We start from the raw sequence: 26049 nt of genomic DNA, 5'->3' as shown, positions 1-26049 counted from the left end.
TGTTAGAAATGACTATGAGGGTCATCTAGTCCAACCCCCTGCAATGCAGGAATCTTTCACCCAATGTGAGGCTCAAACCCACAACCCTGAAATTAAGAGTTTCATGTTCTTACCAACTGAGCTATCCCAACGTACTTATACATTTATAATGTACTTTATTAGCTTAGGCTAAGAGATGGTCCCAGCTCCTCCCAACCTAGCAGTTCGAAAGCACATCAACGTGCAAGTAGATAAATAGGGACCGCTCCGGTGGGAAGGTAAACGGCATTTCCGTGAGCTGCTCTGGTTCGCCAGAAGCAGCTTTGTCATGCTGGCCACATGCCCCGGATGCTGTCTGCAGACAAACGCCGGCTCCCTCGGCCTATAGAGCGAGATGAGCGCCGCAACCCCAGAGTCGGACCTGATGGTCAGGGGCCCCTTTACCTTTACCTTTAAGAGATGGTGACTGGCCCAAGGTTACTCAGCCTTCATGGCTGAGTGAAGATTTGAACCCTGGTCTCCCAAGTCCTACTCCAACACTCTAACCACTACACCACACTGGTTATATTTTACCAAGCTACTGAGTGCAGTCCAATGGCCATATGTGGCCCTAGGCCAAATTTCACGAACAAGCACTCAGCTCTTCAGACATTGTGTGCTCACTCTTGCTATCCAGGATGCCCCTCTGAGAACTGCTTCTGCTTCATGTGTGAATGTATGTGCACTTGTGTGTCTGTGTGATTGAGCAGATGTAGAGAAGAAGAGAAAGAACAGAAGGAAAGAGCCATGCAATAATGCAATTCTAACCCTGCTATTGACACTGGCCACATTTACCATACACTGGCAGGGCTATGATACAATATTAAATGGTCATGGCTTTTCTCAAAGAATTCTGGGAGCTGTGGTTTGTTAGGGGTGCCGAGATTTGCTAGGGGACGGCTATTCCCCTGACAGACCTACAATTGTCAGAGTTCCCTGTGAAGAAGGTTTGTTTGTTGAACCACTCGAAGAATTGTAGATCTGTGAGGAGGATAGGGGTCTCCTAACAACTCTTGGCACCCTTCAAACTACAGATCCCAGAATCCTTTGGGGGAAGAAATGACTCATTATAATGGTATCATAGTATTGTATCTGTATGGTCTCTGGCTCTGCCCACCACTGACTGACTTTTCCCATGGGTTCACTGTCCTCCATAGGAAAGAGGGCCTTAACCAAATTTAAAAACAAACCCATACTCTGCAAGTGATACCCATGTCAAAATGAGGTGATATCCCAGCCTGAGATGCACTGACACACCTTGGAAGGTTTTCTTCCCCTGAAGTGATGGGACACCCTGTAACACATTTGTCTGGACACCCTGTAACACATTTGTCTGTCTGCTTTAAGGTACAGTGGTACCTCTACTTACGAATTTAATGTGTTCCGAACACACATTTGTAAGTCGAAAAAAATTGTAAGTCGAATCCCATAGGAATGCATTGGGAGAAAAAATTCGTAAGGCGAAGCAACCCTATCTAAAAATTTGTAAGTAGGAAAAATCCTATCTAAACCGCATCCAAGATGGCAGACGGAGCTCCATTCGTAAGTAGAAACATTCGTAAGTAGAGTTATTCGTAAGTAGAGGTACCACTGTATAAGGAGGGAGAGTACAGGGCTTTCAAGTAATTATGGGGCAAGGCAGGAAGATGCCCCAGCTGTTTGTCTGGGTTAGACCATCATTTTAGCTGTGGTGGTGCAATTAACTTGAGCTGCTGCGCTTAAAATGGACTGGTGCAATCAGGCAAGTTAAACTGCTTTATTTTCCAGATGTAAGGGCTGAAATCAAGTACACACTGATAAATGCTGACGTTCTCCTGGATTTCAATATTAACATATGGAGATGTCTTTGTATCCGAAAGTCTCAAGATAACTGAAGATCTTGATAAGTCAAGTGATGGTAAAAGCAGGAGGGAGAGTACCTTTTAACCTCAGCAACAGTCCTAGCCAGCCTTCCTGAGAAACGAGAAGGGGATAAAAGGAAATGCCAGAGGGCACCTTGTAGCACAGATCTAGTCAGACTTGGGGGGGGGGGGAGAGAACAGAGATAGAACGACAAAATAGAGCCAAGGATAGGAAGGAACTTCACAAGAGAGCATTGCATGTGAAGCCACATCTGACAATCAAAATCTACATTTGTTGCCATTTGAAATGAAAATAGTTTGGTCCAGGATTGCAAACGACTGCTGAGGAAAACAGTTTCATCTTTAATGTGCCAAGTACCACTCTGCAAGGAAACTCTTCTGCATTCAAACAGTGGAGCATTGCAAAGATTAAGTAAGAGACAAGAGACACAATAAAAAGGACCCATAGCAGAATCTTGCTGTTAAGAAGTGGCAGTGGGCAGCTGAACACCCAGATGGCTCAAGTCTTGCCAGGACTGGAATCAGATTGAAGAGTTGCCTGCAGGGGTAGACCATTGTCTATCTTCATTTCTAGATTTTTTGATCTGGATCTGTTCCTGTACATGCCCTCATCCCAATTAAGAAAATCATGTGATTGCACTTGCTTTGGCTGTTCCAAATCGGCAAAAGTTTAGTACCTATAGATCATTTCGCAGACAGCAACTCCCTATAACGTAAAACCTTTAATGCGTTCAATCCTGTGGAGCTGTTTGCTAATGAAATCTGCCACTGCCCATTCTGCCTTGCTTTTCAAAGACATATTTTCATCTTTAAACCTCCTGTAACTGCCAGATGTCCTTTTTATTGTGCATTCATGATTACCTGTACTCAGGGTGGTTTTGGGATGGTTATACAGTACGTGATCCCATTTTTATTCATGTTTGTGCCTGCAAAAGTTTCAGGGTAGACATGCCACTTAATTTCCAAGCAGTGCATGTCCTGTAACTTCCCACGGAAACCCTGTAACTTTTCACACCACAAAAACTCCAGTTTATTTTCAGGCATGCTTTTGTTAAGCCATAGCACAGGATGGCAATACTGTGGTGACATTTGAATAGCATCACAGGACAACCAAAAAAGCAGAATGGTGAGTGGACGGTCCACTATAAATCCACCACTAAGGCACTATTATGGGGAGTCAACAGCATGTTGAAAAACACACCTGCCAAAAGAGGAGGTGCACTTCCTGGCCCCGGTCCCAGTGGCGGAGCTTCATGCTCTGGAACCGGGGGTGGAGAGCAGGTGGGGGCGGGGCTGACACATGTCCTGGGGCGGAGTGTGCCACCCGTGTGGGCGTGGCACGCGTTCTGGGGGCGGGGACAGCTGCTATGGCACCCTACCGGGATCGCGCTGCCCTGAGCGGCGCGGTCCCATCACCCCCCTCTTCCTGCGCCCCTGCCTGGCCCTCCTTTACATCACCACTCCATGTGTCAGAGTCTGAACTTCTGCAGTGAGAAACTGCACAAGAAACCGGATCTTTTGAACTGGAGATGCCAGGGATTGACCCTGGGGCCTTCTTCATGGAAAGCGAGTGCTCTACCAAATAAGGCATGATCCCTTCCCATTAAATATAACACCTGTCCTCTCAATATATTGGATTCTGGAACCCCTCCTGGTTTTTATAAAGGGCGGGATAGTAAAGGTTCAAATAAATAAATACAGTACTGCATGATGTACCTCTGAGGTGGGATTATTTCTCCTACCTGCAGGTGTAAACATGATTCTTTCGTATGCTGCGTCGGAAGAACCCCTTGCATCCATCGCAACTGGAGGCGCCATAATGCTTGCCTGTGGCTCTGTCTCCGCATATTGCACAAAGGCCACCAATCCCACTGTCTGCAGTGTTCATGCCGAGTGGCTCTGCTGAGCAACTGTCTGAGGAAGGGGAAGAACAAGGTAGAGCCTTGAATGGGAGGAATTCAACAATGTGGCTAAGTTACACCATACGGGGGGGGGGGGCTTACTGGCCTTCTCTTTTAATTAGCATTCACCATCCCAGGACTGCAGAAAACACAACATGCCTAATTACCCCTGATTGCTATTCTAATGAATGCCTTCAAACCTATTGTGCCCACTTGTCAGAATTTATGATGCTCATGACAACGAATGCTAATTGTTTAAACTCCACGGCTTGCAATAGAACTTGGGAGTGCTGACACAATTGCCCTGCTCTGCATGTGTAGCTAACTACTTAAATATCTTTGTTAGTTTAAATAATTGAGGGACAATGCCATAAGGCAACATTTTCTCGGAGGCTGGCATGCATTAACTGTGCATTAATCTTCAGATGACTTGATAGTGGCCAGCAACATGGCTGACTCCATGTTGTAAGAAAGCTGTAATATCCAGGGGCCTCCATCCGCACATACAGAAACTGGGGAAGCTGTATTATATGTAGTCCGGCCATTGGTTTATGCTGTCTCAGTACTGTCTATGCTGACTTCCCACATTACTGGGCAAATCACCCTCACCTATTGGGAGCAGGAGCCAATGGTTTCAGATAGGGGACATGTCCAGCCCTACTCAAGAGATGCTATAGAGTGAGCTTAGGACCGTCTGCATGCAAACTTATAACCCTAGCATTAAGCTACGGTATATAGTGAAGCTTTTGGGCTTTCTCCCCAAAGCCAAGGACCTTGTTGCTAAAAAGGTTTGACCAGCTTAGACAGCATCTGTCACCACTGTTTAGGATTTGTGTTTCGATTCAACCTTCTGAGGGAGGTGACTGCCACTGGTTAAAATGACAGGACCCATTGTTTCTCCATTTAAGGAGCAACCAGATGTGCAGATTTCAGCTGCTGGGTGTTATAGATGTTTTTACTGAATGGAACATATTGGGTTGGAAACCTTGCTGGAATTCTGCGATTTGAAAGCGTTCTTATATTCTGCGACCAGAAAAAATGTTTATGGAACAATTTCACTACATTAAGACACTTACATAATTGTAAGTGATTCAGCTGTGGTTTTGTTCAAAGAATTCAGTGGAAGCATGTTGGGTTTTGCTTTCGATGTTGCAAGGATAATGTTGTTGTGAGAATTTTTGACGTAGAGGATGCCGAGGTTAATGGGGTATCAGAAGCTATGCTCAGTGAAATCCCACCATTTGATGAATGTAGGAAGTCTTACTGGTTGCAACGGCCAAAGAATTCTACCCAGAATTAATAGTTACATGAAAATTTTATTTGTCTCTTCAAAAATGAAAATTATGAAAACTTAAATAATCAAACTTAAATTGGCAGTTGACTGGCATTCCCCAAAATTTCTTGCTTCCAGTATTGCTCCACTTCCACCTATTCTTTTATTGAACCACAGCATCAATGTATATTACATGTATTTCAATGCAAAAGCTAACATTTTAAATAAAGCAAAGCGATTGTACGCTGTCAAAATCATGGGAAGATTTCTCTTTCATTAAATAGTTTTGTTCCTTTCACCTTGACAAATACCAATAAATACCAACAGATCAAATTTGTGTGAATATAGTTTTTGCACTATTTAAGTCTCAAGTGTCTTGATACAAGGTATAAAGGATGAACATTTTTTTTTATACAAAGAATGTGATCAAAAAGATTTAACCATTATGTCCAAACATAATTAATCTGCTTTTATATGAAAAGTTATCCCATTCATGAGTTCTTATTGCACTCTTTGTGTCGGCAATTTCTACCCAACCAAAGTTAAAAAGTGACTTTAACCAAATAGCTAAAAGTTGTCCCAGCTAACCATTAGCTTGGAGAGAGTTGTTATGATTAACAACTCAGCCCAGTTTGCATATCAACGCTCTGGAAATATTACCGTATATTAAACTTATCAGCTGCAAATAGACATCAATATACTTTTTCTGTGCGACCCATTATTTTTCCCTCTGGACATTTGTATCTTAACTGTCATTTTAAAATATCATGTACAAAAATATTTCTCATTCCCAAACTGCCAAAGATAGTTACTCATGCATCTTACAGTAAATAAAATAAACGCAGAAAGAACCTCCTCTGTTTGAAATAACATTTTTCTTTGTTTGATTAACTAACCGATGACAATCCTGTTCAGTTACTTTATTATGCAGAACTGCCATTTTATTTTCTGTACCATAAAGATGGTATAATGTTATTAACATGCATTTTGAGATGAAGTGGAGAGAGACAGAGAGAGATGTAATTTTCAAAAGCAAATCTCAGCTACACAATTAAGAATAAAACCCTTTTACAATGTTCATTTCTTTTTCTTTCTTGCTCACTCAAACACTCAGGTTTTCATCTCTGAGATGATACAAACTCACCACTGCCATTATACAAGACTTGCATTGTTTCAAACTCCAGACTAGTATAACTGGGATCTAAGACTTCCGTATAATTTGCCATTTCCATGTCCAGGACGGACTCAGAGATCCTCATCATTGAACATAAACCTTGAAAGTGACTACTTCTCCAGGAAAGAAGATGTGATCCACTCTGTTTTTCTGGCAATCAGTAATTGATAATCCGAGTGTTAACTCTAACTATATCACTTATGTGTTGCAATGGGAGGAGTCATAAAACCAGCTAAGTGTGCTATGCTACGCCTTGTATCATTCCCCTTTTTATGAGACACAATTAGCTATTTCTTGTGATAATATCGGGACATTTCAGGGGAGGCTTTAAATGAGAGCTCCAACTGGCTTGACTAAAATGCTTCCAGTTTTTCTTTAAAAAACAACAAAAAAGCTGCCCCCCTCGTCTCTTACAACACACAAATGATAGGACTTAAATAGAAACTCCATAAGATGAGAGCCAGTGTGGTGTTGGGGTTGGACAAGGCCCTGGGGGACCATGGTTCAAATTCCTACGCAGCCAATGAGCTCGCTGGCCATGGGCCAGTCTTCATCTCTCAGCCTAAGATACTTCACAGCCTTGTTGTGATAAGAAAATGGGGACAGGGAAGAACTATGTGTGCCAACATCAGTTCCTTGGAAGAAAAGCAAGATATAAAGGTAAAAATAAATAAGTACAAGACTGCAAAGGCAGGAAGACTTTTTCTAATTAAGCAGCTGTGGTGATTGGAGTACTTCTTGCGTAGCAAGGCAAGAAAGAGTTTTGTGAATATTGTATGGCAAAGTTAGTTCCAGAGAGTGCAGCATGGGTCACTACCTCATAATGAATCAGACCGTGGGCCCATCTAGCTTATCAGCACCGTGACAGACCTGGCAATGGCTTTGCAAAGTTTTAGATAGTTGTGTCCCCCAGACCTACCTGGAAATGGCAGATTGGAAATGCTGTACCACTGAGATATGGGCCTTCCTCTAACTGAGGTGGAAAATGGCAAGCAAGAGATATAAAACGGGGGGGGTCATGTCTGGCTCAGAATGGGGCCATGGGATTGTACTGGGTGGAAAAATGGAGATGTCAAGCCAGTGAGCTACAGTTGTGGAAAAAAAGGTAAATTCCATGCTAATAATTATTAGGAAAGAGACTGGGAATAAAACTGTCAACATCATAATGCCTTTACACACACACACACACACACACACACACACACACACACACACACACGTTAATTATAGTATGGTCTTTAAAATATGTTATTATTGCATCACAACACAGACTCTTTTAAATGTTTCTGTACATATAGACTATTTTCTCTTTCAGAGGTACTGTATGTATTTAATAATTATTCAAATAAAGCTGCTATAAAGGCAATGCACTTTACGCTTGTAAGCACAGGAAATGTCAAGGAGGAAGGTGGATGTTGCTCTTTCTGGCTTGACTGGCATGTGTCAGAATTGTAAGAAGTAATCCTGCAACTGAGATTGAAGATATATCTGACAAGAGTGGCTTTGAATAGGATATTGTTGTGATTTTGAAACAGATTTTTTTCTTATAGAAAATACTTACAAAAATGAAAGCTAAAATGTAAAATGAAAGCCGTTACATACATTGTAAGGACAGAATTTCTCTAAATAATTTATCCTAGTCAGGAAAGCACTGGTATTTACCCACCTAAATGGAAATGTTAATTTTATTTTCATTAGCTTGGTTTATACGTATTTCTCTTCATGTGAAAAGTAAGATGATTTCCTCATGGGGGGGGGAATAATTTGGTGTATTTTGCTTTGAAATTTTAGAACTGTAGCGATAAAACTAGTTCACAATATTTCACAGTAGTGTATATAGATTGCAAACATAACAGGCTCTGGGAGCAAGCCTCTTTAACTTGTGAACAGCATCTAATACATGTACTCTCTGCATAACTAGTCTCTACCACACACACAACTTACCACAAAAATAAGTGAATGGGTTAAATACTTGTGCCATGCTTGTGTGTTGGAATTTACCAACTTAGCCCTCAATTATTCCTAGAGATTCTGTTCAGGGGAAGGTTTTTGTCAACCACTTCGAGGTTTTTCCTGCACTCATGAGGTATATAAATTGTATTACATTAATAAATAAGGAAATGATGATGATAAGTTCATAGTTTGGTCCTACACATTTACACTTTACTCACTAGAGAGACACAAATACATTCTTAGCAACCCCCATGAAAGCAGTCAATCCAGTTCTTTGTTGCAAGTGCGCCCATTCCACAGAAATGCACTAGCTGATGCAGAACGAATACTTTCTTAGATCCTCTGTTCAGTGTTACTACTTTGTGTTCTCTGAACATTTGCTGACAAGCTACCACCACACACACACACACACACACACACACACACACACACACACATCAAAGTAATTCATTACTTGGCAATGTACTCTTTGTATGATACACTCCCCTGAAAGAGCTGTAAAACGGTGACTTGTTGCATCCCATTAATAGTTAACATGGTATTCTGAACCTTGCTCAAATGGGGGAAAGAGTCTCAGATAATCGAAGTTGTTGATGAAGCACAAAGTAGCCATCCTGCAATTCCACAAATACTACATTCAGGCATCCACATTTTCACTTGCCATGCTTGCTGTGGTGGGCAACCTGCTGCAGTCTGACAAGTGTAATATGCTGACCACTCTTTGGAGCCTTGAAGCTGTGGGAGCTCGGATGGGTGGTCCTCCACCCATTTCCTAGCTTCAAGGTTAGCTGGGAGTGGTTTCGTTGCCAAGTCTCCACACTTTCCTGTTTCGGAGCATGAGCTCCTTAGCTCTACGGCCGTCAAGTGGGGAAAGCCCTCAGGCTCCCTCTCTCATAGGAAAGAGAAGCAGCCTATGTCCTTGGCTGCCACTTGATCGAGGCATTCACCTTGGTACCCACAGAACTTCTACACATCTCATTCCCACATGAGAGAGTATTTCCCCTAGCTGCTGCTACTGCAGGAAAAGGGGATAGTAGAGTCTGCTTGGCCAAACCAGGAAACAAATAGACTGGGGTAGGTTACCACATTTTTTTTTGGCTTGGTGAGAAAGGCCAGCCCAACTTGTGAACAGAAAACATTCATACTAGAGCAGGCAAACCGTCACTCCTGAACTATCAGCAGGAAACTGTATGGCAAGGAATGGAAAACCATTTGATGTACTTCTAAAAATAAATATATCAAGCCATGTTCCATCTAACTTTAAATCCACGGAATCAATAGCCAATTAGAGTCTTTTCTTCAGAGTATCTTATAGTACTTATCTCCTCTTGCCTGGAACCCAGGAGGCGGTGGAGAGGGGAAGCGCCATTTCTGTCTTACTCCCTCAGGAGACTCATAAAAGTTCTTTCTACGGCTCTGAGATCCCATTTGACCGTAACAGCTATGGGGGCCTGAGCCCCTGGTCAGCAGATTCAACACATTCCCATGCCCCAATCTTTCTCGACTCATTCCTATTTTATTTACAGGTATATACATATTTCAGGGTTTTTTAATATAGGAAATCTGCTTAAGAATTAGGTTATGGGCAAATTACATGCCCTGAATACTACTGTTCTTGCTCGTGTGTGGTTTGTGATAATGTAATGTATTTCTGGCCTTCAAACTTTTGTTAGAATCCCACAGGCCTGAGCATTTTTAAACTTGCAGATCCAGGAGTGTGCTTGTGATTCTGGTTGTCAAATCTCAAAACAGTTATGGAACGACTGAAGTGTGGGATTTAGCTCAGTGGTAGAGCATTTCCCTTGCCTGCAGAAGGTTCCATCTCCAGGTAGGGCTGGGAAAGGTAAGGGTTTTATTTAAGAAGCCTTCAATTGTGGTTTTCATACAGCAGCAACATTTGTTTCTAAATAAAACATCTTGTTCTAAACCAAATATCAGAAAAGGAGATGCCATGCCATGCCTTCCCCCCACTTTCCACTTTAAAGACTTTCACGCAGTGATCAATATAACTGCAAATGTTCTTGGCGCACCATGAAGCAGAAGAGAAAAAACTATTATGATTTCTGGGACTTTTACCAAGCTGTCAGGATTACAATCTCAAGCATTAAAATGTTTCATGCCAAGAAGTGTCAGGATTAAGAATGTTGTTCTAATACTATTTTCTGTGCGCATTGTGTATGTGTGGTTTTGTGTCGGTTTTCTCTCCCCAGTATCCTTCTCAAAACTTTATTAATTGCTTTTTTCAAACAGCATTTTTAAGATTTCCTCGAAATAAACTACGAAAGCAAATCTTCACTTGAAAGGCTTATAGCAGCTGAACAAAACTTTTTTTGAGTTCCTTGCCAAATGGTCTAGGATCCCTCAGGATTCAATATGAAAGCTGCATTCAATTCAAAGCTCCTCCTGGGAACAGCAGAAAAAGAGATAAAGTAAGCTTTGAGAAGTTTTCTTTTTTTTACAATTGCCATTGATTTTTCTATAAATCTGGATTTTTAATTTAAAAGATCAGCTCCAGGTTCTATAATTAAAAGTCAGGTCTAAACTAAACATAAAGTCATCCAGAGAGAGAGAGAGAGAGAGAGAGAGAGAGAGAGAGAGAGAGAGAGAGAGAGACATATGTTATAGGAAGTAACTAATTCAGCAAAATCACTTGGCCTAGAATTTCTCTCATTATATAGACCCTCTTAACACTCTAGTAGCAGCATCAGTCTCAAAGTTGATTCCAAAAGTATGCAGTTGTTTCCCTCACTCCCTGTCCCCTTTCAGTACCGCTGCTGAAGGAGCCTCCTGCGTTGACTTAGTTTGGTTGTGCACTTTCTGCAAAGGAGAGGGGGGCTACAAGGACCAGGTAGGGGCATCTCAGCCATTTGTGGGGACAATCCAAACACTGGCCTGGCTCCCTGGAAAAAAATGACCTGTACACAGAGCTGCTGCTCGAGCTAGACATCTTGGCTCTGGTTTTCCATTTAAATCAGGCATGTCCAAATTCCGTTTCGGGGGCCTAATCCGGCCCACCGGTCAGTTTAATCTGGCCCCTGTGGCAGTTTATTTCCGTGGTTAAATTCCTCAACAACTTCAATCCCAAAAGAAGCTCAACAACTCCAACCCTGAAAAAGGTCAACAACTTCAATCCTAAGAAAAGCTCAACAACTTTGGGGTAAAATTGTAAAATCAACAACTGTGGTTGGCCCCCACAGCCCTTCACTTCATCAGATCTGGCCCTCTTTGAAAAACGTTTGGATGTTGGGGATGGTAGTCCAACACTTGTAGGGTCACAAGTTGCTCATCCCTGAGGTACGCTCTTCTACAAAACCAGAAGGGCCTCACATAGTGGTGCATCTTGAGATAGGGCTGGACACAAGAGGGAGAATAGAAGAGGGCACAGCTTAATGATCAGAAGATTTAAAGGATACTACCCTTGACACACAGAGAGAAGTGCAAGATGGACCACCACTTCTGGCAACAGCCTTGTCTTTCTTATTACTCATAGTCTCACCCTTAGAGAAAAATGGCAGTTCAAGTTATTGTACTGTACTTTTCAAAGATTCTCAGCTCATTACCAGCTGATAAGAATGCTATCAGAAAGCATTCCTGTGCTATCTGCAAGGCTCCCTTGGCATGCTAATTGTCCTGTTTTCTATTAGAGTTTGATCACTCAAAGCAGGATATAAAATAGAAAACAAGCTAATAAAAATCAAGGTTATAAAAAGCTTCCTGAAAAACCAATTCAAACAGCCACTGTGAATTTTCAGGTTTGCACCCTGAAACAGCTATCAAACTCTCTTCCTTCCTTAAACATCCACCATACTTATGAGACATTTCTTCCCCATCACTGTTCTGGGACTGCCAAATCCTCACCAGTGCTCTATCAATCACCAATAGTTAACTCTCTCATCACTGGTAGTCCATGTTATATTGAGGACTAGCACTGGGAAGATGTAATCAACCCAACGATTTCCTTAAATTTCAATGAGGTGGGGCAAAAGCATTCCCCGAACATTGGCTTGATCTTCAGTGGATGAGAAAATTTTCAGAATATTTGTCTTTCCCTTAAATACAAGGTGATCAGGGGTTTCATCCCTCTCCTTTGGTCAGGGTACTGTCAGTGGCTCACGGCTGGTTGCCCAGGAAAGTATAAAGGCAAAGAAAGGTTTCTTACAGCCCTTTTTTATTTCAGTCCTGACACAGAGAGGCTATAGAACCCAGCCTCTTGGATAATGGCATTGTCCTGAGTGAATCTCTCCCACTTCCTCATTAATCACTTCTACGGGTGCTGCTATGTGCCCTCTGTCTTTGAGCTCTTTGCTCTCCTACTTTTCAGGCTCGCCGGGTTCTGGGAGATGGAGGGTCTGGAATGCTTTCTTATGACAACACATCAACTGGGTGTTGTTCCAGCTCTCCCATGATTTCCCAGCTTTTCCCCATCTGCCTCTGAGCTGCTACCTCCCTCAAACCCCTGTTGTAAATCTATACTGTCTTCCTCTTCCTCCTCCCTGAAAGGGTCAGGATGAGGAGGCGGTCTCCAGCACTTCTCCTTCTCTGCCCAGTCCCCAACACTTTCCCTCTCCTCCTCCTCCAGCATCTTGTTCTCACACTTCCACAACTTCAAATGACAGTCTGGCTCCTCTTGGCAGCTCAGGTGGGTTTCTGGATCAGCATGTGACTATGCTAGTTCCCAGGGACACTGTTGGGAAGAAAAGATGACTACCATACACAGAATTGTGGCCAACTTGCTAGCATGCATCATTAGACTAATGACTACCTGAAATATAAACTAAAGGTTATTTGTACACAAATCTTCCTCAGTGTATTATTTCACTTTCTTCTATTTATATCCCACTTTTCTTTCATCATAGAATCTGATATACATGGGATTCCAGTAGATGAGTTCAGTTCATTGAGGCTTATTCCAAAGAATTCTGTAAGAATTTCCTCCCAAAAAACATTGTTTTGACCACTCAGGTTGTAGTTACTTCTTTCCACCCTGTGAATGGATAGGAACCAAAATAGTCTGAAACCAGACACATTGCCTGAGTGCATCCAGTCCCTAAAATGATAGCTGTGCATATCCTTTTGGTGTTTTATCATTATATTTTGAATGTAGGAAAGTTGCTGCAAGCGATCCCCTGGGGATGTGTAAATTAAGGCTGTAAACAATAATCTCATAGCTGTGTAAACTAATGTGATCATTTATAAATTGACAAAGAGCAATTTTAAAAGGTGAGGATGATACTGAAATCACTTTGAAAGTGTTCAATCTTTAAAATTTGTCTTACCAGGCAATCCTAACCATGCCTACTCAGAAGTCAATCCTACTGAACTCAACAGGGCCCACTTTCAGGTTAGTGGGGTTAGGACTGCAGCCTAAGTGCAGGATTGACTTAACCAGACCCATCAGCAGAAGCTCTGAGCAAGGACTTCTACTTACACAATGGGTCTTTCCTCCCTTTCCTCTCCCCACATGCCTTGCACGCACACACACACACACACACACACACACACACACACACACACCAGAATTGGCTCTGGGGTGGATTGGGAGAGCCTCTGGAATAGCACTCAGGGGAAGGGGGGGGAAGGAGGATTGTTTTGTCCGTCAAGCTGGAATGCTTATGCACACAGGTGACTGGAAGAGCATCATTTTTAATTCCACACTCAAGAGTAGGCACACGAATGTTATTAAACATGACTACCTTAGGTTGCCTTAGGAAAGTGGGTGGCACTGTGGGTTAAACCACAGAGCCTAGGGCTTGCTGATCAGAAGGTTGGCGGTTCGAATCCCTGCGACGGGGTGAGCTCCCGTTGCTTGGTCCCTGCTCCTGCCAACCTAGCAGTTTGAAAGCACGTCAAAGTGCAAGTAGATAAATAGGTACCGCTACAGCGGAAAGGTAAACAGCATTTCCATGTGCTGCTCTGGTTCGCCAGAAGCGGCTTAGTCATGCTGGCCACATGACCTGGAAGCTGTACGTCGGCTTCCTCTGCCAGTAATGTGAGATGAGCGCTGCAACCCCAGAGTCGGTCACAACTGGACCTAATGATCAGGGGTCCCTTTACCTTTACCTAAGGTTGATTAATTTAAATGGATCTGCTCTAAGGAGACCATTGAACCACACTGCCTCTAGGGATTGTGCTTCCTTATTTAATTTGGTATAGAACAAGGATGGGGAACTTGCAGCCCTCCAGATGTCATTGGCCTATGGCTTCCACCATCCATGTCCATTGGCCATGTGAGCTCAGATTGATGGGAACTCCAAAGTCTAACGTTTGGAGAACCATAGGTTCTCCATTCTTGTTACAGTATGTAACAGAAATGGGGAGAGGGGGTGTTAACCTATGTTTCAATTTCTGCTGTGTTTATATGATCAGGATGGTGATAGTATTTTCATTTTCTTGAAGACAAAGTGTACTAGGGTATAGATTCACAATCATCAGGTGGAGATTTGCTGAGTTACAGTTAAATAACATGTGACTAGTGCAGTTAGTTAAATATTGCTTAAGTCAAGTAACTTATTCTTTTTCCAATTTAGGAGACAGAAAAACTGAGGGAGGGTAGAGTGAAAAAAGGGGAGGAAATAGGAGAGAGTTCACATGTAAGATAAATGTCATGCTGTGGTTGGTTTTTATATGATAAAAAACCTTGTTGAGGAATAGTTAGGCAATTAGTACTTTGTTAATAATCTTTCATGGAAAACCTTGGCTCATGTTTGATCATAAACATTTTATGTAGATGATTAGATAAGTTTTATACACATCTTATCCTCATTTACCTTGAGAAACACATACATTCATAAACGGCTCTCTTTATTGGAGAATTACTCTTGGCTTGGGGTTTTTTACCCCTGAAAAGGGAGGAGGAATGCTAAAAACCAAGACTGGAGCTTGATAACATAATAGAAAATGGAAGGGGGTGCCGAATTTTCATTCCAAGTTTTCCATCTGCTTTCGCTTCAGTTCTCCTCTAATGGAAGTTTGTCTATTGAGACCTTTTCATATGATCATTTTTTAAGATGACGTGCCATAGCAACACTTTAGGGCCACAACTTGGATTTCTCCTACCAACATGTAGTTGTTAGGTGACTGGGTCTCTTCGGTGCTTGGTGGGTTTCTGCAGGCATGAGGAAAGCAATTTCAAATATCAATTATTTCACGGAAAACCAGCCAGGGGCAGAAAAAGTGGGTTTTGTCTCGCCACCCTTTCAGTAATGGTGGTAAGGATCCCACAAACCAGACAGGTCAGTAGTTTTCAGGCAGGCTGGCAAACCCACTCTACAACAGAGGGGGTGTGAGAATGAGATGGTAGAGTGGACTGACCCACTTCAGATTACTGATGGGGATCTATTAATCCTGCACACTCCCCTACGTTGACCCCTGCAAAAAATCTTAACCCCCACCAATTAGTATTTTAAGGGAATATGTGCTATCCTAGCCTTTAACCTGCTATACTCATTTTGTATTTGAACTGATTTTTTAAACGAAGTGAGGCATTCATAAATGTTATCCTCTACCTGTACTCTAAAGTGGCATAGTCTACGCTACCAACTGATCCTGCCGCATGTTTAGACCAAGCTGGTCATGGAGTGATGAGCTATCAGTCGTTGGATTCTTTATGTGACACAGACTCACACACCTCACTTAGGAACATCAAGCTAGCCACATTAAATCAAACTAATTCAATCATTCTTTTGCAATAAGTAGTTGGTAACTGGGTTTCAAAAATCCAATCTAAGTTTCTCTACCCCTACTAATTACAGTACAGTGGAACCTTGGTTTATGAATTTTCGGTTTACGAACGCCGCGGACCCATCTGGAACGGATTAATTCACTTTCCATTACTTTCAATGGGAAACTTCGCTTCAATTTATGAACGCTTCAATTTATGAACAGACTTCCGGAACCAATTACACCCATGCTTCAGGTTAAGTACGCTTCAGGTTGAGTACTCCGCAGACCGTCTGGAACAGATTAATCCACTTTCCATTACTTTCAATGGGAAAGTTCACTTCAGTTTATGAACGCTTCAGTTTATGAACAGACTTCCAGAACCAATTGTGTTCATAAACCGAGGTACCACTGTATTATGTACCTCTAGTATATTCTATGCAAATCATCAGGGACAGTGGGATCTGTTATTCTTCAGCCTACTCAAGACAGCTTTACATTTTAACTAGAAGCTAAACTGACACAGCAGATTCTTGCTCAAAGGAGCCATGACTAACTGCTTAATGCTTCCCAAGGGCTTTGTGCACATCACTGAGATAAGAATTTCAATACATGTGCTTGGCTGCACAATTAGTCTCCTTTTTGTCATTAAGTGAGTTGGTAACAAAGTTTTAGATTGCCTGCACTGTACCCATATAATGTACATGTCTGAAATTAACATGAAATATGGTCTCTGCTCAACCAGGAAAAGGTATATTTGGGACTAAGGATATCTTACTTCAGAATACAGTCGTGTCCTATGCTATATATAAAGTTTCCTTATTAGGGAATTCTAGGACTTTCCAGAGAACCTGTTTAGAGCATTCACTCTCATTTGCTTGCACACAAGGCAAAGGTTAGACTTGACCCAGTCTTTATTGAGCATTTATTCTGATTTGTTCAGGAGGCAGTTATACAACAGGCATTAGTCCTGATTTGCTTCTGGGGTGTTTACACATTTTCCCACATCTCTAATACATTTCATCTTCACTTTTCAAACCCTAAAAAGTCAAGGTTTTGTTGTTTTAAGTCAGCTTGTTGCTCTAAGGCAACAGAGCCCTTTAATCCACTTTAAATCTGCAAACCTAATATTCTGGTATATAACACAATATTCTGGTATATAACAAAATCTTTGTGTTGCCCCTTCCCAACTGTAACACCTGAAAGGGATGACCATCTACATCAGGTATCTGAAGAAGTGTGCATGCACACAAAAGCTCATACCTATGACAAATTTAGTTGGTCTCTAAGGTGCTACTGGAAGGGGGGGGAATTATTTTTTGTTTCGACTACGTCAGACCAACACGGCTACCTACCTGTAACATCTACATCAGGGATAGGGAAAATCAGGCCTGAGGGTCAAATGCAGCCCTTGGGCTGGAAACTGTTCCCCATTCCAATCAACACAGAATATGGGCTATTCCTAAACTAACTGAATGAATGAGATTAATCGGACTAACAGCATGAACTATGCTCATGTGGGTTTATTACTCTTTCTCCTGCAATGCTGGGCTCAAGGTGTGGTGACATCACACATGTGAACAGGCATCGCTAGTCCATAGGTGCCAACTTCCAGACTGAAAAATCCGGGATCGGCAGCTGCGCGGAACCGGAAGTCGCGCTGCGGCCATTTTGGAACTGGGCAGAGCAGCACCGGAAGTCGCTTCTACACATGTTCTGCCCATTTTCAAAATGGCCGCAGCACCAGAAATCGCTTCTGTGCATGTCCAGAGACTCCAGACATGTCCAAAGGAGCCTCCCTGGGCCAGTAAGAATCTGGGGAATTTACGGGGATTTTTTAAATCCTGGCTGCCAGCGGGAAACGGCTGGAAAAATGGGGGTTTCCTGGGGAATACGGGAGACTTGGCAGCTATGCCCTAGTCACTCTTCAAATACCAAGAGAATACTATACCCAAAGCATAGTCTGGCAGTGATGTTCAGCGATGGAGAAATATATTTCCAGTCCCTGTCTCTATCATATGTTGTACCTAGGGCTGTGAAGCAGATTTGGTTGAGGTCCAGATTCTGAGCCCAATCAGGTTGGGTTGAGACTGACCCAATCACTCCAGGTCAGTTGAGCAGCCCAGACACATCTGGCACTGTCAAGGGGCAGGACGACATGCAGGAAGGAGAGGCAGGTATGAGTGAGAAGAAACCATTAAAAGGATCGTCCTACTGGGCAACAGCAAGTTCAAGGAGAAGCAAGTTCTGTGAAGGCCATTGCAACAGGCAGGCCATAAACACCCTTACACACTATAGCCATCAAGCCAACTTCTTCTTTGCCTTTAAATACTCCATTCTTTCTGAAAAGCCTTTCCATTGGTAACTGCATCACTCAGGCTGCCAGACATATAGTAAAGATCTGCTCTCCACCACTTCCGATACCACAAAGAAGGTTTTCAGCTAAATGTTAGGCAAAGGAAACTCATTACCTGGCAGGTTGGCTGGGTTAAGTTGTTAAGAGTGGTGGTACAATCCTGATCTCCAGGGGTTTTCAAACAGGTGTTAGGCAAGCATCTGTAAGAAACGGTTTTGGTGTATGAGTTCTCTAGCACAAATCATCGGAATAGGTGACTCTTGGGGTTCCTTCAAACCTTAAACTCTGATGATTTCACTATCATGTATGCCAGGTTTTGGGGTGTTTTTTTATTACTTTGATTCTTACCTTTGAAAATATAAGAGCCTTTGCCAAAGGTGCAACTCAAGATTCAGAAGAAGTTAGCAACTTCTTAAGTTCAAAGAAAATCCGCCAGACATTTCTAGGAAAACGTGAACTCTTTGTACATTAAATATGAAAAGACGTTCTTTGAAAATGTATTTGTAGTTTGTTGTGAGACTACCCCTTGGTGGCAATTCCTTTAACAATTTATGGAGAGGAGGGTGTCTCTAATACCTTGGTTCTTTTTTCACATGGCCTCAGTTCAAAGAACCAGTTTGTACTTGCTTTGTAATCAAAAGAAAGCTATACCCGTTAAGAAATTTGTCCCATATTAGAATATTCAGTGAAAAAAGTTGCTCCCCAAAAAGTTTAAAGAACTGCTCAATTTAAATGCTTTAGAAATGAGAGGGGGGAAATCAAAATGAATTCTAAGCATGAACTACATTATAGATTAGCCTTGAATTGTCCTACACCACTTCCGCCCTGCTCCAATACACAAAAGAGCAACAATGTATGGCACTTCTCACAGTTGATTCAAGCACATAATAGCAGTTGTTAGAAACCAATGCCTGATGATCGTCTTCCAAAGCAACCACTCTATTCCGAACTTAAAAATGGAAAGCGTAATGCTAGTGGTCAACAAAAGAGGTTTAAAGAGTGTCTCAAGGCAAATATAAAAAAATGTAGTATAAACACTGACAACTGGGAAACACTGGTCTGCGAGCGTTCCAATTGGAGAACAGCCTTTACAGGGCTGGCTCTAAGGGAAGGCTGGGTGGTGCTTGAACTCAGGACACAAGGGAGAAATATGCTAAGAAGAAGGCACGCTTGGCAAATCCACACTGTGATCAACTCCTGTTCGGAAACCAATGTCCCCACTGTGGAAGGATGTATGGATCCAGAAATGGCCTCCACAGTCACTTACGGACTCATTGTTAAAACCGTGTTTATGGAAGACAATCTTACTCAGCTATGAGTGATCGCCAAAGAGAAGAAGAGCTTGCTGGTTTCCCACAGGCCTCTGGTTGGCCACTGTGAGAACAGGATACTGGACTAGAGGGATGATTGGCCTGATCCAGCAGGTTCTTATGTTCTTAAAGGTAAAGGGGCCCCTGACCATTAGGTCCAGTCGCGAACAACTGTGGGGTTGCGGTGCTCACCTCACTCTATTGGCCGAGGGAGTCGGCGTACTTCTTTCGGGTCATGTGGCCAGCATGACTAAGCCACTTCTGGCGAACCAGAGCAGCACACGGATACGCCATTTACCTTCCCACCGGAGCGGTACCTATTTATCTACTTGCACTTTGACATGCTTTCAAACTGCTAGCTTGGCAGGAGCTGAGACCGAACAATGGGAGCTCACCCCGTCATGGGGATTCGACCTGCCGACCTTCCGATCGGCAAGCCCTAGGCTCTGTGGTTTAGACCACTTTCTCCATCCTTGGTTTTTTCCAGCCTTCTTGGGATTTGTTGCCATGCAAATCATAGCTAAAATATTGTGGTATCTCGTTCTATTGCATACCTGCACAATTTTTGAAACACCAAGCTGAGCACAGCCCCACTATACCAAAGTTTGTGGGCCTGCCATTTGCTTAGCACTACTCCTGGGCCATATGATCAGGTGCACACAAAATCTAAAGCACAAAAAAGTATTTGTGTCTCCTGATTTCCTTCTAGTAGGGAGAAAAGCAGGGGACGGGCAGTTATGTCCTAAAATATAACCTGTAAAGCTTTGAAAGGGGGAAAGAGACAAAAGGCCTCTTCTGTGCTGAGACACCACAGATGAAAGGGGGGGTGACTGTTTTTTCAAAGGATTGTAATCAGAGGCAGCAGGTATTTGATCCAACAATCTCAGATCTCGGAGACTGCGACATGTGCTCTGCTTCCAGGGCTACATCCCTCTGCCCTGTGGTGCCCCAGCCAAACTGGGCAAACATAGCCAGAGGTCTAAAGATCTCTGTATAGGTCATGAACCTACGAGGCTACAGGAATTGTTGAAATGAATACTCTGTGTTCCAGATGCTGTGAGTCAGGAGTTCCCGTGCTGTTTCAAGCTAGAAATGCCTGCTTCTAATCCCAATGACTTTAGCAGTGACAATGAATCTCTCTCATTGCCTCTGCCCTTTTTCCATTCCAAAGCATAACATATGATTTAACAATAACCATAAATGCCTGCTTGTAATTATATGGTGCACATCAACTGCAGCCCTGTAAAGGGAAGAAGCACCACAACCTTGCAGGGAGGGGGTTGGCTTGTTGGCCTCTGATCACGAACACAGCATCCTTGTACATCAGAGTGGAGGTTTCCTTCTCTGACCACACTCTTACTATTTTTCCCCCTTCAGCTTTCCTTATCTTACATTCTTCAGAGCTTTCCAACAGAAAGCCATAGTTGGAAACTCTTGATAACCATGCAAACTGGGACTTGGTTGGATAACACTGACCCTGCACTGGTGGTGACAAATGGTTTGGCTGACATTCTAATGTGAATTTACCTAATTTGCAATTTCTGAAACAAAGTCCACCCCTGAAAAAGGGAATCTCACAACGCCAAAGTGATGCTTGCATCACTTGCTTGGTAGCTGGCAGAGCTGAGTGAAGGGAGACCTCCTTCCAAACCACACACATCCTGTAGGAAACCCAAAGGTGGGGTGGGGGTTGATTGTTCTGTGATAAACTCAGCTAGCTGTGACCATGAGATATGGCTTATTTCACTAGAACTCCTAGACCATCTACCACACTCTTTTCCTTAGTAAACACATGGAAATGTATTAAAAGATGCTGAGTACTGGTGATTACCATAGGTGCAAGGAGAAAATTTTAATTTGCCTTCATTTAGATTGGCACTTCATGTACTTAATGGTAAATTGCAGTGATTTTAATGGAGCCCCTTTCTTCACAAGGACTGCAATCCACATAAAGCTAGCTCAAACCCCATTAAGCCAATTAGTTCATCTTGCAAGCCTGATCTTTACCACGTGGCATTCTTTACTCCCACATTGCAGCTGAGAGCTGTAATTTATTTCAGCGGCATTTCTGACCTGCACTGGATTGTATCCAAAGTACTTAGGATCAGGCTGTATAGGGCAGCTGTTACTACTAAGAAAGTGTAGGATAATTTTGGTTTCCGAAACAGTTTCCAACATGTATAAAATGGGAGTAATGATGACATGAGGAACAAGGAGTGACGCACAGCACCTTGGCCAAGCTCAGGCAATGAGTCTATGGTGTAAAATTCAAATCCAGGCCTTCTATTTCCAAACCTCTACTCACTAGATAAGGAGATCAAAGGAAGCATCCTCCCCCTCCTCTGTTTTTCAGACCATTTGACTATTCCTCAGGAAAATTTGCATCTCTGGTCAGTAGGGATGTCAGGGAATTATGATAGAAATGGGAGGAGAGATTGCCGGTGTCTCTTTTTCCATCTGATGTCAAACAAAAATCAGTGCAGTGAACACAATTGTTAGTCACTGTTGTTTTCAGTTTGCAAACAATATGTAATTGATGACTCCCTTCCCTGCATTTGCATAGCTCTTCCTTTGCATTGAAATGAATTGTGTAGACCAACGTAATGGAATTAACTAGGCAACTTTCCATCACAGTGAGATGACCAATAGTTTCGTCAGAAGCCAAACTGCGGTGCAATGGAAGCATCGCTGCATGTGACAAATACAGGTTGGAAGATGAATCAATGCCTTTGTACATCCTTACTGGGCAGTCGCTAGTGCTATACATTGAGTGACTAGTGTTATGAACAATGAAGTAGACCTATACCACTTGCGTATGCCATAGGCACTTATGCTATAAAAAATGTCAGAAAGCAATTCATTCTCTGTTGGTAACACTGCTCAAGTTAGGAGTTATGGTTGGAAGCATTAGAAGATTGCTCTGGCATTGCATGCCTGATGGAATGGTTTCCCCTCTCCTCTCTGTGTTGGGGGCAAGCTTGGGGTGCACAGAGGGGAGGGGAGGGAAGAAAGCCACTGTACCGGTTCCCACAAGAGCAACTGTTTAGTTGAATCTGGCCCTATATATTTGTGCAAACACACACACACAGGGGGAAATCATGATAAATTGTCTTAAAATACACTGGTTTTTGCCATTTATCTTTAGTTCTAACCTACATGGATCTCACTCTAAGAGTCCACCACTGAAATTGTTGAATGACATCTAGAGTAGGACTGAACAAGCCAGTTTGCTTCTGTTCCATATTACTTTCATATGCATCCACTCAGTCTATTTCATTCTATTCCCACATCTATGGCTTATTTTTGTTTTAAAAAAGAAAAGAAAATCCACGCCACAAAATCATTTAAACATATTTGCATATATTTTACTTTATTTAAAACATGCATTTCACAATGCGTTTTGTCAAAATGTTCTATTTTATTGGAAAAACCATGCACTTTAAATGCACTTTGATACTTTTTTAAAGCCAAGAATTGCACTCCCACATTTGGAGAAGTACAAAATCCAATTTTTAGAGATGTTCAGATCTGCAAATTAGCCAGGGAGATGCAAATCAGGTCATTTTGTATGCATGAAGACTGAAGTTCTCAGACATCCTAATGTAGGCTACACTGTCTCTTAATAAAATTTAATTTAATGGCCTAACTTTAGGTAGGTTGTACACCCCCTCCCCCCCAAACAAATAACTTGACTATGCATCCACAGCTTCCTCTTTTTTATTTTATTTTTTACTATTATCATTATCATTGCCTGCAGCAAATGCAAGATAGAAAACAAAAATTACTGTAGGCCATCATTGTTCTTTCTCCTTGGGAGTAATGTTGCTAATCCAATCTCCCAGATTTATTTTGGAAATATCCACAATGGCGAGAAGGACTGTATTTAAAAATTAAAATAAAATACAATTCAATACCGAGCACTTTCACAGCACACGGATCAAAAATGGGTAAATCTTAAAAACAAGAACAAAAATATTGGCTGTAATAACGGCCTTTCTCCCAAAGGGGCCTCTATAAGTTTACATTAAAAATAATGGCTGCACAGCACTGAGCATGATAAAAGCATGGAATGTATCGGGTTTTAAACCCACCTCCAATACCATCACTTATCTATGCAAGGTAAATTAGTCTCTCCATCAAATACAGAAAAGCTAGACTCTCTGTGGGAAACATTTACTTTCTTGCATACTTCTTCCACCGCATATATTTCGTGAGCTCTTATACACCTAATCTAATAACCATTAGTAGAACAATAAAATGGCATAAAGTGAAGGGAAGGGCACTAAAGTAATCCTATCCCAACCTGTTTATTTAACCGTGCTTCTTAATGACAGACCTTCGTACCAGGCAATGCCTGTGGCTAAGGAGAGCATCACACAACCAGTTTTCCCACACCCACCTCAGCCCAGAGGTTCTAGAGAGCTTTTCTCTAATGTAGAATCGTTAGAATTCACGTACTTGTCCAGTTTCACTCAGGGAATTTTGCCGCCTGTACAAGATGCGTCTCCCCACTGCCCAGTAGAAAACTGATTAGACTGGCAACTGAATGTTACTTCAGCACTGGGGACAAGGCAATGTCTTCCACCACACCTGTGGTTGGGGAGCTAGTTTGTTGGCTGGGGCAGGCCTTATGGCACACATGTTCTGTTGCTCTCCAGCTTCTACCACCTGAGGTGGCTGGTGATCAAGCCGTTCCTGGGCACTTTAAAACCATTTTGTCATGTTTCTGACATGAGCCCTTCCCATGTGATCTGGTGTGTCACCTTTGTGCTGTGGGATGGGGCAGTTCTGCTGTGTCTCCCACACAATATGAAGATAATTTGAACAAGGCAAGAGTGCAGCATGCAGGGTTGGTGCAGATATGCAAGAAATAGCCATTACCCATGGGATGAAAAGAGGCACTCCCTTGTTCTACGAAAGCACAGATCAAATGCCTGTTCTAAAATGGCAATTGCCACTTCCAGTTTTTTTAGTATGCATATAAAAATAACATATTTGGGTTTGTTTTTATTTTTTTAAAGAAGTCTGCATGTTTAGAATAAAAGTTCATTCAATCTAAAGCTTTTTTAAAAAAAAATCAGATCAATTAAGTTTTACAGCTCACAGAAAGAAACAATATACTGTACAATACACATACATTTTTCTGGGGTTAATATTTAGTTTTGTAGATTACTAGTTTTATTGCTAAACTTTTAGTTTGCTGGATTATGTTCTTATATTTTTATTGCTAAATTTTATTATGAATCGTGTTTAATTTTACTGTATAGTTATTAATGATATATTTTTATTAGTCTATTGCTTATATGACTATTAGAATTTTGTTATGTTTGCAATAGATAGCTCTATCCCAATCTATCTGTGCAAGCTATTTTTCTCCTAATAAGCAGCACAGCAGTATCTCACTGTAGTAGCACGGTAATGATAACTACTGCCACCAGAGGAGCTTGGAGACTGGAAGTGCTCTGCTGAAGAAGAAATGTCCTGACTCCTGTTGTTTTAGCGGAGGATATGTATTCAAACTTGCTTGAGAAAAGTTTGATCTTAAGGTTTATGGCACCTGTAGGCAATATAGTTCTTTTTTATGGCAAAAGGGGGGCAATAGATCCTAAGCAAACACTGATAAGCTCTCTGTTCTGAGAAGTCTCCACCTACCTAAGTGTCCTGACATTGGAAAGCCCCACAGACTGATAAGGAAAGCAGCCAAACCTTTCTAAAAAAAGAATGTTGTTTCATATGGTAAAATGAATGACTCAAAATGGAGAAATATTGCAGCTACACAAATATTTTGTACACACCTGTGCACCAACACACAATGTGTCAAATGTACCTAGTTACCCTAAACCGGGGTGGTCCAATGCCTATCCCGAGGGCTGCACGCAACACTTGAGGTCTTTTTGGGTGGCCCTTGGCAATATTTGATCTCCCCCTCCCCCGTCCTTGTTCTGTCTTCCCAATGCCAGGTAAGTGAGGTGCTGGACTTTGGGAAAGAGGCATGAGGACTCTGACAGGGTCCTAGAGTCCTTCCATCTGCTTCCCAAAGCCTAGTTAGCAATCTTCCAGCTTTGGGAAGGAAGTGGGAGGGTTCTAGGACCCTGCCAGAGCCTCGCGCCTCTTTTCCAAAACTGGTTGCCTCACTTAGCTGGCCTTGGGAAGGCAAGCTGAGGGCTGAGGGGGCGTCAAATTTTGGCCTTGCCCCCCACCTCACTGCATGACTAGGCAGTGTGTGGCCTCTGAGTTCCATGCTGAAGTACTCTTGTGGCCCACTTGGTATGAAAAGGTTACACTGCCCTGTGCTAAACCACCCAGAATGATCAGGACTTTCACTCTCCACTTTGAGGGCACTGTACAAACTTTAATTTTGTCCAAACAATCTGGGGATGTGGGACTGTATTATTCCCATTTTAGAGATGGGGATTTGAGAGATCTGACGGGGGTAGAATAACTTGCCCACGACAACCAAGAGAATGAAAACATTACATCACGCTCTGCTGTTTGCATTCTGTTCAAGTTGTGCTGTTGAAGTACTGACAGATCCTAGCAGTG

At 42.3% G+C, this 26049-nt stretch overlaps 1 protein-coding gene across 9 annotated transcripts in view; it reads right to left on the bottom strand.

Annotated features, from left to right (window-relative positions):
- Positions 1-26049, bottom strand: part of HNF4G (hepatocyte nuclear factor 4 gamma) — a 75009-nt gene that overhangs the window by 30890 nt on the left and 18070 nt on the right. For 3 of the 9 annotated variants that reach the window (XM_035124891.3, XM_088675624.1, XM_035124890.3), the window contains exons 2-3: positions 18312-18396; positions 3623-3794 (exon numbers count right to left, since the gene is read on the bottom strand). In XM_035124891.3, the coding sequence (XP_034980782.1) occupies positions 3623-3768 (146 nt within the window). In that variant the 5' untranslated portion in view covers positions 3769-3794; positions 18312-18396. Of the gene's footprint in view, positions 1-3622; positions 3795-6198; positions 10624-18311; positions 18397-26049 lie in introns of those variants that run through there. The other 6 variants (XM_035124895.3, XM_088675625.1, XM_035124894.3 and 3 more) reach the window with 4 other exon arrangements.

This window comes from Zootoca vivipara, chromosome 8 (assembly GCF_965207765.1).
Source record: "Zootoca vivipara chromosome 8, rZooViv2.hap1.1, whole genome shotgun sequence".
Taxonomy (NCBI): Eukaryota; Metazoa; Chordata; class Lepidosauria; order Squamata; family Lacertidae; genus Zootoca; species Zootoca vivipara.
The sequence above is the reverse complement of the archived record's forward strand: the minus strand, read 5'-3'. Positions and strand labels throughout refer to the sequence as shown.